At 54.0% G+C, this 11,264-nt stretch overlaps 1 protein-coding gene across 6 annotated transcripts in view; it reads left to right on the top strand.

Moving 5' to 3' along the window:
* The first annotated feature begins 4,190 nt into the window (after positions 1 to 4,190).
* Positions 4,191 to 11,264, top strand: part of ZNF512B (zinc finger protein 512B) — a 33,312-nt gene continuing 26,238 nt past the window's right edge. For 3 of the 6 annotated variants that reach the window (XM_025201675.1, XM_025201679.1, XM_025201680.1), the window contains exon 1: positions 6,247 to 7,719. In XM_025201675.1, the coding sequence (XP_025057460.1) occupies positions 7,569 to 7,719 (151 nt within the window). In that variant the 5' untranslated portion in view covers positions 6,247 to 7,568. Of the gene's footprint in view, positions 4,657 to 4,690; positions 4,935 to 6,246; positions 7,720 to 11,264 lie in introns of those variants that run through there. The other 3 variants (XM_025201678.1, XM_025201677.1, XM_025201676.1) reach the window with 3 other exon arrangements.

Raw genomic sequence — 11,264 nt, forward strand, 5'->3', positions numbered from 1 at the left:
CATGCAGGTGGGTGGGATGCGCCCAGGTGGGGCTGGGGGGGACATGCGGGACAGATGCGCCCAGATGGGGTGGGTGAGTAGAGGACGTGCAGGATGGATACACCCAGGTGGGTGGGGGACGTGCAGGTGGGTGGGATGCACCCAGGTGTATGGGGGATGTGCAGGTGGGTGGGATGCACCCAGGTGGGTGGGGGGCATGCAGGTGGGTGGGATGCGCCCAGGTGGGGCTGGGGGGGACATGCGGGACAGATGCGCCCAGATGGGGTGGGTGAGTAGAGGACGTGCAGGATGGATACACCCAGGTGGGTGGGGGACGTGCAGGTGGGTGGGATGCGCCCAGGTGGGGGGACATGCAGGAGGGATCTCCAGGTAGGGTCAGGGTGGGTAGGTGACCTCCAAGTGGGGCTGCGCGGTGGGGGACACACAGGTGGGGCGCGTTCAGGCGGGAGCTCCCGTGTGTTTCCAGCCCGGGGCGGGGCAGGCGAGACCGGGCGTCCCTGGGGGTCGGGGCGGCGTGTACCCTCCAGGCCAGGGAAGGGGTGTCTCTGAGAGACCCGTTCACCATGCGCCGGCCAGGGCTGTGCATGCCCTGGGGTTATCGCCGCTCGTCACCTCTGGGTGCCTACATCCTCTCTCTGCCATTGCTTCGTGGCTGCAGGGGGGCGGCAAGAGTTGCTAGAGCAGAAACTGTAAAGCACCCCGGGCTTCCCACACACCCAGAGATGTCCTCTGCGAAGGAACTTGGGCAGATTTCCCGCCTGCTCGAGGACACGTTCGGTCCCTGCTCAGACAGCTCACGAGGAGACATGGCGAAACTTCCAGCCCTTCCTAAGCCAACGGGGCTTTTTGGTGGGTACATTTGCAACAGTGCTGCCGAAGAAGGAAGGAAACGAGTCCCTCGAGCGCGGTATTTTGCAGTAAACGGAGGGGTGCACGGCTCGCAGAGAGGGGGAAGGCTCTAAGAAAGTTACCGAACGGCAGATCGGCGCGTGATTTGGGGGAGATGGGCGGAAAGGACTGCGAAACAGGAACGACGCAGGCCCAGGCCTGTGAGCCTTGCCCTGGGCCAGAAGAAACGCTGTGCTCCGGAGTGAACATCAGGCCTCTGGCGCTAATGGGAGCCAGGTAAATCCAGAGGCTCCCGCGGCTGCTCTCGGCTGCGTCCCTCTGTCCACGTGCGCCCGGCCTGCGCCCTCCTGCTGTCGGCTCGCAAGTTCTGCAGCTCGGGGCTCTTTTTGGCACGGAGCAACACGGGGAACATTTGCAGCAGCTCATAAATTATTCATCCTAAGTGAAGGAAATTGCCGAGGTCTCAGCCCGTTCTACATTAGGCATGTTCTTAACGATGTGGTTGGCACTTCACCCGGGAAGGGCAGGGGGAGAGGACCGTATTAAGGACCTGCAGGCCTCTTTTTTTCCCCCTCTTTCCAGTCCTACAGATGTACTGGGGACTCTTAGATCCCAGCAGTTAGTGGCTGATGGCATCCACGCAGATAACCACGGGCTGAGATTGAAGGGACCAAACTCAGGTATAAATGGCTGCAACTTCATTCATTTGACCAGAGGCATTTAGCGGTGAGCGGAGGCTTTTCTGCACAATTTTCCCTCTGATGCGTCTTGTCCGATGGAGATTTTTAAGGACCCGCTCACCAGCTTCCCGATGGCTTCCTTGGAATACCAGTCTCTGGGTCTTGGCCACCAGGACCCAGGAAGCTGGCCAAGAAGCCTTGCAACTTCCAGTGGTAGGTCTGCTTATGATGCAGGGGAGACATTGCCCAGAACAATTAAGTAACTGCGATATGAGCTTTGCCTCTGTAGAATACATTGCACGTCGATGGGACTCATGCCAGCTTATCCCAAGATCAACTTGACCCCAAAGTGACTGCATGACAGTGCGGCCTGTTCTCCGTATCCCGCTTTGTGCTGTCGAGCGAGAGCATCGAGGCCAGGCGTTTTTCCATGAGAACAAATTTGAAGTGTGTATGTAGGTTGTGTTGTCTCACGTGTCTCCCTCCTTGCTCCCACATTTGGCTTCTGAGTTGTAATAACTTCTCGTTGAACTCGGCTTTTGGGGGCTTACCTCGTATTGACGCACCTGGTCCTTGTGTTGGCCAAAGGGTGGAGGGGGGCGAGTTCAAGGATTAATTGGTTAAAATGCGCCGGTTCTGCCTGCTGCTCCTGGCAGGCTAGGACCAGATGCTTGAATTCGGGCTCCCCTGTAGCAGACCGGTGGGGTGTCACTTAATCACAGACCTGACCCGCTTTTCTGCGCCTTGTGGGAACACCTGAATCGATCTCGGATGTCATTAACATGCCACGTCCCAGCACGACTGTATTTAGAGGCTGCTGGGCAGGGGGGGGGTTTGTTTTGCTATTGTAAATTGAAACTAGCTTTCAACCCAACCTTAAGGAAGCAGAGGAGAGAGGTTGGAAGTCATCAATCGTCTTGATCTAATGCGTGCCGGGAAATAAAAGGGAGACGTTTGGATACGCCAGGCTGGTTTTTGCTCTGTTGCTCTGGGGTGAGCACACTAAAAGCCACGGTGGGTTTGGGAGCAGATTTTTTGCCCTGCGTAAACGGTATATTAGCTGGGATTTTAAGCTAAATTAAAGAGAAGGGCAAAGCTTTTAAAGAAGCAGCTGGGGAGGAAATAAAATCTCTGCGAGAGTTACAGAGCTGCAGGGCAAGGTTGACTGCGAGGGGGTGCGTTGAATGGAAGGAGCCGCAATTGTTCGGTGTTCGGGGTCGTTTTTCGTCGAAGACACGCAGTGTAGTTTTTGGATGTGAAGTTTTTCCAGGTGCCAGGATATCTCCTGGCCCAAAGCTCCTCTGCTGTAATTTGTCATCTAATTAGGAGTTCAGTTAAGCATGGCAGTGTCTTAGGCCTGGTTTTACTGTGGGACTTGGTCGTGTGTCAGGAGTTTTGTAGGCTGCTTCATGTGTTTGGAGTGACCTGCTTCTTCCTGGGCCTGGGACATACATCCCCAGCCTGGGGTCAGGCCATTTCATTGCAGCTTTAGCCCGGCTGGAGCTAATATATGGAGAGTCCTTCCTGGGATTTTTGCCAGGTGGGGTCACGATCCTGAAACAGGTATAGAGTAAGAGTAGGGGTTCGTCCTGCTTCTGTGCTCAGCCCAACTCCTCTCTCCTCCTCCTCCTTGAGCCTTGCTTAGCTCCCATCACGTGAAGCTTCCCCAGCGTGTCGCACAGCGAGCCGTGTTCACGCAGAGCATCCGTGACAGCCGGGGAAGCCCCGACTCCCAGGCCCCTGTTCTAAGCACTGGACCACGCTGGCCCCCGTGCACCAGTTGCAAGGGAAGCGTTGCGGTCTGTCAAGTAAATAATAAGCTCTTAATTCTAAATTATCAAAGCATGCACATTTCTGCAATCAACACCGAGGTTTTATGGTCTAGCACTGTGGGTTTTTTTACCTTTTTTCATGTGCAGACCCCTAAAAAATTTCTAATAGAGGTGCCAGACCCCTTTGAGTTGTCAGCGTGCATATTCACCTACTTTTACTTCATCGTAGTCACCTTTTCCAGACCCCTTAGACATAGCCTGCGGACCCCCCGCAGGGGTCTGAGGACTATAGGTTGAGATCCACTGGTGTAGTACATGTCTAATTAAAACACGGCATCAGTATTCAGTAGCACACCTGAACTGTACTGCTCTGGGAAGTGCTTTGCATTGTTACACCGTCTTGTGTTCACGGCTGAGACCAGCCATGTCAGGTTTTCTTGCATTAAGTCTTTATTTCGGTGCCGTGCTGTTCTGTCTGTCTCCCCGTCTGCCTGTGCGTATGTAGCTAAGGAAATTAAACTCCAAAGCAGATCTATGTAAGCAATATCCCAGGTTGGGGATGAAGTTGCAGTGAGCGAATACCTCAGTGGTTTCCTTTGGTATTCTCTCACATCAACACAAAAAACCCAACCCTGATTTTCTTCCTCATCTTGGTTTACCCCCTCCTTTGCATTTGCTTTCTAAGGATGACTGCACTGCGAGGTGTGTTCAAGGGATATAGGAAAGTAGGACTGCAAGGGACCTCGTGAGGTCATCTCGGCCGGCCCCGAAGGGGTGCAGCACAGAGTAAGAAATGTTGGAGGAAAGGGAGTTTATTGATAGCGTTGGCTCTAGGTTTGGGGCTCTCGGGCTTGTGCTTGCTCAGCGAGGGACCAGGCGTGACGCCGGGGGAGCTGGGTGCACAGACAAAGGGACTCGACACTGCTCCAAGTGAGCAGGCCAAACAGATCCCACGCAGGGTGTCTGGGCACCGTCTGTGGATCCAAGCCCATTCAGGGGCTGGGATGATGCAGTTGTGGCGGGTGCTGCTTGGAGCAGGGGTTGGACTAGATGTGACCCCCTGAGGTCCCTTCCCACCCTCATTGTCTGTGAGTCTCTGATAGGGATAACTCGATAAATAATTGTTCGATGGGAGACTCGTGTGTTGCTTGTACACAATCATGCCCTGCCCTTTCTCCTTCTTGTCTCCTAGCCTGGAAGATCTAAGTTAGTGGGGTGAGGACTGTCGGATGCTATATATTTGTGCAGTGCCTTGCACACCAGGGCTGCCTCCACCTGCCGCTGGGATCAAATCGTAGATAAAGCTCAAAGAAGCACACCAAGAAGCTCAGCTGGTTAAAGTCACGGTGCCTCTGGTGAGCTCCAGGCACCCGAGAAGGTGGAGACGAGGCTGGGATGTCTCACTCGATCGGAGGATGACTAACCCTGGTGTCTGGGAAGATGACTAATCTTTTGGTACCAAAATTGCAAGCAGGAGAGTCTCGGAGCATTACCCGGTGTCCCCAGCATGGCTGGCTTTCAAGCCCAATGCACTGTCCTTGGCCACAGAGAGAGTCCCATTAAGGACTCTCGGCTTCTTCCAATTCCACGTGTCCCCGTGTGAGGAGCGATGCCCTGGACATCAAAAGCATGCGTGAGTTGATGCCTGCACACCTTGTAGGATCAGATATCCGGGCTCTTAAGTGCTTTGCAGCTTGTCCAACAGCCCACCCTCCAGAGAGGGGCTTGCTGACCCGCAGGTGGCTTGCTGAATGAGCAGGGATGGGCTTTTTCCGGTTCTTTTTGACTGGGTTTTGGGCAGATGGAAGCAGAAGCAGCAACGTTGTTGGAGGTTTGGGTGTTGAGTCAAATCCGTGGCTTTGAGGGTGAAGTGGTTTGGCACAGAGCAGAATGGCAGTGATCTCGCCAGGCCTCAACACACTGCTTGAGCAAAAGGGTACACTTACCAAGTTGCACGTGAGCTAGCAGGAAGCTGTAGACCTTCAGGCCAGAAGGAATCATTGCAGTCGTGTGCCCCCCAGCTAGAGCCTGCCCCGTCCGTGCAGGTTGCTGCCGGGGGCTGAGAGAGGAAGTGGCTGGGTGCCGATAAAGCCACGGGGGCTGAGGAGTGGGGAGGGTTTGCGGAGGGTGGGAATTGCAACACCTCTGCTAGAAGGAGACGGTTGCTGTCGGAGAGGAGGGGGTGAACAACAACACCCTGCCCCTGCTTCAGCTCCGAGGAAGTGGCTCCGTGCATCAGGGCTCGGCGACAAGCAAGGATGTGGCTAGGCAGGCTCAGGGGCTATAAACGGCCTCCAAGCCACGCTGCAAGATGTGGTTGGCTGTAGAGCCAGCCAGGTCGGGCTCTGCCCGCTGCCCTTATCCCACCCACGCGTCAGAGCCCAACACTGCTGGTCGTCATCTGTCTCTGATGAAGCCAGTGGGGAAATTCCCATTGATTTCAGAGGTGCAAGATAAGGGAGCCTCTGGTCCTCTTCAGAAAACTGCCCGGTGGGATCATAACCCAGGCAAGGACTGGCACCAGGAGAGGAAATGGAACTGGGACAAAACGGGGGGACAGCTCGTGCCTGATTTCGGGACGTCTGGCACCGTCCTGGTTCTGGAGTCTAGTCGCATTAACTAGCACCCAGTCTTTCCAAACACGCTGTGCTTCGTTGTCCCTATCTAACGCACGGAGGCGCAGGGCGCATTGGGAGGTTAGTTGCACAATGGCAAATAGCAGAGGCCGGCAGCTGTGCCACGGGGGGCACTGGGGTCTCCAGGCTGCCTCCAGTTCTGCTGTTCTTCTTGTTCACTTCTTGCGTATCATTAAGTTCTTTTAACACCCCTAAAAAGTGGAAGTTGGCAGCGCGTTCCTGTGTCCTTGCAGGCTGCAGGATGTACAGGGCTGGAACATGGGATTCTGTGTCCCAGACTGGCACCGACTCGCCGGATGTTGTCGGGCAAGTCACCAAAGCACCGTGTTCCTGCAGGATGGATGTGCCAGCCTATCAAGGCCATGGGTCGGTGTCTACGAAGCATTCAGATCTTGTCCCATGGAAGGATGTGCAAAATGCCTTGTCTCTGCCAGGGATCTGTCTAATGGCAAAGGGAGAGAGGAAGAGAAGGAGCCACCTCTGAATGTGGCGGTGGTGCCCCCTTCGCCATGCAACCCCGGGTGCCTGGAAGCGCGCTCCTCTCGGCGGTGGGTTTGCAGCATGTTCACCTGAAACACCCACATAGCGTGGTGCGGGACCGCAGTTCAGACCTCTCGGCTCAGCCCAAACCGCGGACCCGAGTCCAAGTTGAGGGCCGATGGTGCAGACTGCATTCCCAGCCCTGAGGACTTCAGGTGAATCCCACCAAGGGTGGAGTTGCCCAAGTTGGTGGAATTGGCCTTTACAGCAGAGGCTCCCCACTCTGCTTTGCCCTGGCCACGCGGTCCGCGGTGGGCCTGCTCTCTGTCACTCGCCACCTCTGGCACCGGGGATTCAGCCCGCTTAGCAAGTGTTACGCACACGCCGAGACTTCTCCACCTTAGCAAAAGCAAGAGGAGCTTCTAGAGCACGTCACTCCGGTGTGTCATTGCTGTTGTGCTTGCCACGCAGACAGCAACCCACGTCCTTACACTCACACCACTCGTGATCGCCAAACGTCCCTCCCACCGTTCGTTTCATCAGTGTTTTTGCAGCACGTTTGCAAATGCTGAAAACCGACTCAGACCAGAACCGCAACAACCGGCCGATCCAAGAATGAATCCGGCCGCCGTTGGACTCGATGGCAGTTTGGGAGCGAGATTGGGCCCTTCCGGATCGTTTCTGATGCTCAATATTTGTCAGGGAACCAAACTGAATTATTAATATGGAGAACTGAGATAGCGTTAACGACTCTCGCTTTATAACAGTTCCCCATTAATAGCGAAAATTGCAAATTTATCACTCGATCTGTTCATTAAAACTCGCTTTTTCCCCCCCTTTTTGGTTTCTTTTAATGAAAGCGGAGAAATAAGAGAATGGGAAAAGCCATTTGGTTGTTATTTCTTCAGATGGATCCAGCCTGTTGTTTTTAATGAAGTCTTTACTCTTGTACGTATAAGCATGAGGGTCTTATCATGAAAGCGGCATCTCAACCATGTCCGTAGCAGCACTCAGCCGTGTAACAAATACTTAGCAATACTTCCTGCTTCCTTCAAGGAGAGACTGCTTAGTCCTGTTTAATAGTTTCTATTTTTTTTTTGCCTACTGCCCTAGAAGCCCTTCTTGATTTCAGCAGACGCTTTCTCTGCTGCATGCGTCTTACCATGTGTTCTCTGCTCGCTACAGAGATGGCAGATTCCTATTCCTACAAAGGCGGAAAGAAGTCCAGCAAAACCAGCGCCAGCAAAGACAGCAGCAGGACAGAGATGAGGATCAATCCGAGCAACGAGCTGTCCAAGCTGGGTAAGGATTGGGGTTGGGGTTTCGTTTCTCAGCGCTCAGGTGGGCTGGAGCTTTGGGTCTGGGAGGTGCTGCCTTGCGAGCCAGGAGGGGTTTGTTGCATGGGAGGCCCCAGCGGTGACCAAGACCCCCAGTGAGGGGTGTTTAATGGAGGAGATGGAAAAGGGACTGGATTCATTTCTCTCGCAGAGTTACGCTGAGATGACAAGGACCTGTGGGATAGAGGAGGAGAAGCGCCATGACGCAGGCTGGCCTCCCTCCCTTCCTGCCGAGGAAGTGTCAGAGACACTCAAAGGTGCAGCCCTGTTGCGCCAGCACTCGAGCTGCAGCGAGGTAGAAAATAATTCATTATGAAAATATAATTGCTTCCGGCGTCGTGGTAGTTGGAGCTGAGTGCAATGAACTAAATCTGTCCACAGGATACTTCTTTTTTGGTCTTTTCTCTGCTGTATTAGACCTTATCGAAGTCTTTCCAGTAAAGAGCTCCCCTTTGAGTTCCTTCACTTCCTGGACTAAATGAATGTGATGGAGCGAAAACATTGAATTATTCCAGGTGGTGGGAGAGGTCTGTGGGGTGTTATAGCTTCCCAGGTGTGAGCTCCAGCTGGCTGCAGGGCCGGGGAGAAGGTCCCCTGCTGCGGTGACTTTGCTGGGATACAGCACTTCCAGAGAGCCAGGTCCAGGCTGGAGGTTGTGGGCTTCGTTGAAAAGGGAGAGCGCGTTTGCTCTGGACCATGAGAAGCTTTGGATGCCTTGTCAAAGCTGCCCAAAGCATTGTTGTGCCTCGCCTCCGTGAAAAGGAAAGTGGCCTGACTCTTAAGTGCTGTTGTATAGACTTTACAAGGGGCTGTCTCTTCTCGGAGCTGGGGTCATGCTTGGCATGTAAGAGCCCGGTGCTTCCCCACGCCAGGTCAAGCAGGACTGCAGCATCAGCCTCCCTGCTCAATAACTATGGAGGGATTGGATTTAGCCCCTTTGCGTGGGCAGCTCTCTAGGAAAATAGGGTTGCTCGGTTTGAAATGCTTCGCAGCAGGGGCAGGGCGTTTAAGAGAAAGAGCTGGCTTGTCCTCCCTGGGTAGGAAGAAGCATCGGGGTCTGCAGCATGGCTGATTGGCCAATTTGTTGCAAGTCTCACAATATTGGGTGGTGTTTCCTCTGAAAGCCCCAGCCCCTGGAGTCATGTGAACAGGGGAGACTTGTTTCTTGGTGTCACGGTGAATAGAAAAGCGAGGAAAATGGCTCCAGGGCACCGTAAAGGCAATGAAGAAAGGCAGGACACCAACCAGAGAGCTGAGAAGCAGAGAACTTTTGTGGGAACTCTACCAGGTATAGAAAGGAAACCTCCTAATTTGTGTTAGCAGCCAGGGTAGGCTGTGCTGTCTCGCAAAGCCAAGACGCTCTTTATTTCCGATGGGCAAGCATGTGCCGGGACGTCTTCCCACTGCACTCGATCAACATGTCTGCGGTTGGGAATGAGCCTTGTTGAACAGCCCCTGGTCCCTGAGGTCCTGCCAGCTGGCTTCTGATCACAGTGCTGCAGCTGTGGGCATCTGCTGGAGCAGCGGGGTTGCCTGAGAGGGGGTCAGAGATGCAGCTTTGTAAGGCAAATTGCTCCCTTTGCAGCCACCCTTTTATATATTCCACGGGGTTACAGCTGCATCCTGTACTACAAGCCGCACGGAGCACGCAGCCTCGCAGGCCCGCGGTGTCTCTAGTAGCTTGAACATCACAGAAGGACCCTTTCACGGCTATCTATCAAAGCAGAGCAAGCTGGCTGGCAAGATTTCAAGGCACTAGAAGTTAAACAATAAACCGTCTTGTCTGCTGGATGCTGCGTTGCCCCCAGCTAGCTGGGACGCCAGGCAGAGCACTGCAGATTTAACTCATCCAGGCCAGAGTTTGTGTAGGGAGCTCCTCATAGAAATGGTGACGGTCGTGCCAAGAGCCCTCAAGCTGGCTTCGCAGCCGGACTCTTTCGCACTGGCTGGATCTGGACACATCGGCTGGTCGCACGGGATTTCCTTGGTTGGATCTTAGTGTCTCCTTCTGGTCCTTTCCCGTCTTTCTGCGAGTAACTCTCCGCTTCCCCTTTGGGCAGAGCATTTAACAGGAGAACCTGCCTTTTCCATCCCTTGAATTAAATCCAGGTCTGACTTCACCGTACTAAGTGTTTCCAGTGCACAGCTTTTCAAGCTGCTCTGGGGCTAAATTGACTCCCATGTACTACCTCCGTCACAGCGAGGAAGGGGGAAGGCCATCTAACATCTCTCTCCGGGGGTAATACAAAGTGGTTGCTGCTCCTCACAAAATCTTCCTTCCTTCAAAATAAGGCTCGCGTGGCTTTGTACGTGACACGGGTCTCATGCGCCGGTGCGGGGTTTGCGTGCATCACTGCCATCGTTTCTCGCTGCAGGCAGCCGCCCGTAGGAAGTTTGCAGGCAGGGTCTTGGACAGGTAGATTCCCACCTGTGCGAAACACGTCCGGTTGTGATATATGCCCCAAGTGTCTTTCAAATTCCCTCCTGCAGAGGTGTGGGATGTTGCTTGGTGCAGCAACACAGCCGAGAAGATCTAATTTCGTAACAGAAAACGCTAACGATTGGCTGCTTCTATCCCCTGATTTCCTCTTGTTAAACAACTTGGCATGTGATGCCTACAGCTCGTTGCTGCTGCAGGCCTCTCTCTGGGGGTGCCCAACTTGATAAAGCCTGATAATCAGAGGGGCTGAGCACCCACCATTCACTCAGGTCGTAGCCCAGGCTCAGCTAAGGCCTCGGGGGTTGCATACTGGTGGGCATTTCTCTTGGATCCTCGAGCCGTGTCGTTACAGAGGGATTGTAGCTCCATTGAGAAAACAAAGATACATCTTCACAACCTCCTGCTTGTGAGCAGCACGTGACCCTGAGAGACTTGAGCATCAGGAAAGAGATGCCCCCCATGTATATTATTATTGCTATGCGATATTTAAGATTCAGGGGAAGCTGACTCCTGGTTTTTTAATGCTGGCAGCACCTTTGGGGAGTAAGAAGGAGGCTGCAGGAATGGCTGGAGGGCATTGGCTGGCAAAGAAGGGAGCAGCACAGTCCAGTAGCGAGAAAGTCCTTTGACACAAGGAAGAAATGGGCTTTTGCTCTGTTTCTCCTCTGCCAGCTGCCCCTGCCTCCTTGCAGACAGCTGTGCTTGCACCCAACAGCTGCCTTCAGTGAAACCAAATGACATTTCTAACATACAGATGCTGACCTGAAAGCTAAGCCATGGAGGCCCGTTGGGATAGTGAGGGGGCACAGGAAGGACGTGTTTTATAGCGCGTTTGTGCCCAACGCTGTGGGCAGTTAATGGCTCCTGCAGTACGAATGCAAGGCCCCGGGCTGCACATTACTATGTCAGCATGCACTTGGATAGCGGAAGCACCCGGGAAACTCCAGGGCACATCAGGGACAGCAGCTCTGTCTTACCCAGCGTGGGGAACTGGTGGCCAGCATTAGAGCCAGGCAAGACGGACACGATCGTGGCCTGCTTGCCTCCCCGCTCCCAGTAGATAAATGCTT

Source organism: Alligator sinensis, unplaced genomic scaffold (genome assembly GCF_000455745.1).
Source record: "Alligator sinensis unplaced genomic scaffold, ASM45574v1 scaffold752_1, whole genome shotgun sequence".
In the NCBI taxonomy this organism is placed as follows: Eukaryota; Metazoa; Chordata; order Crocodylia; family Alligatoridae; genus Alligator; species Alligator sinensis.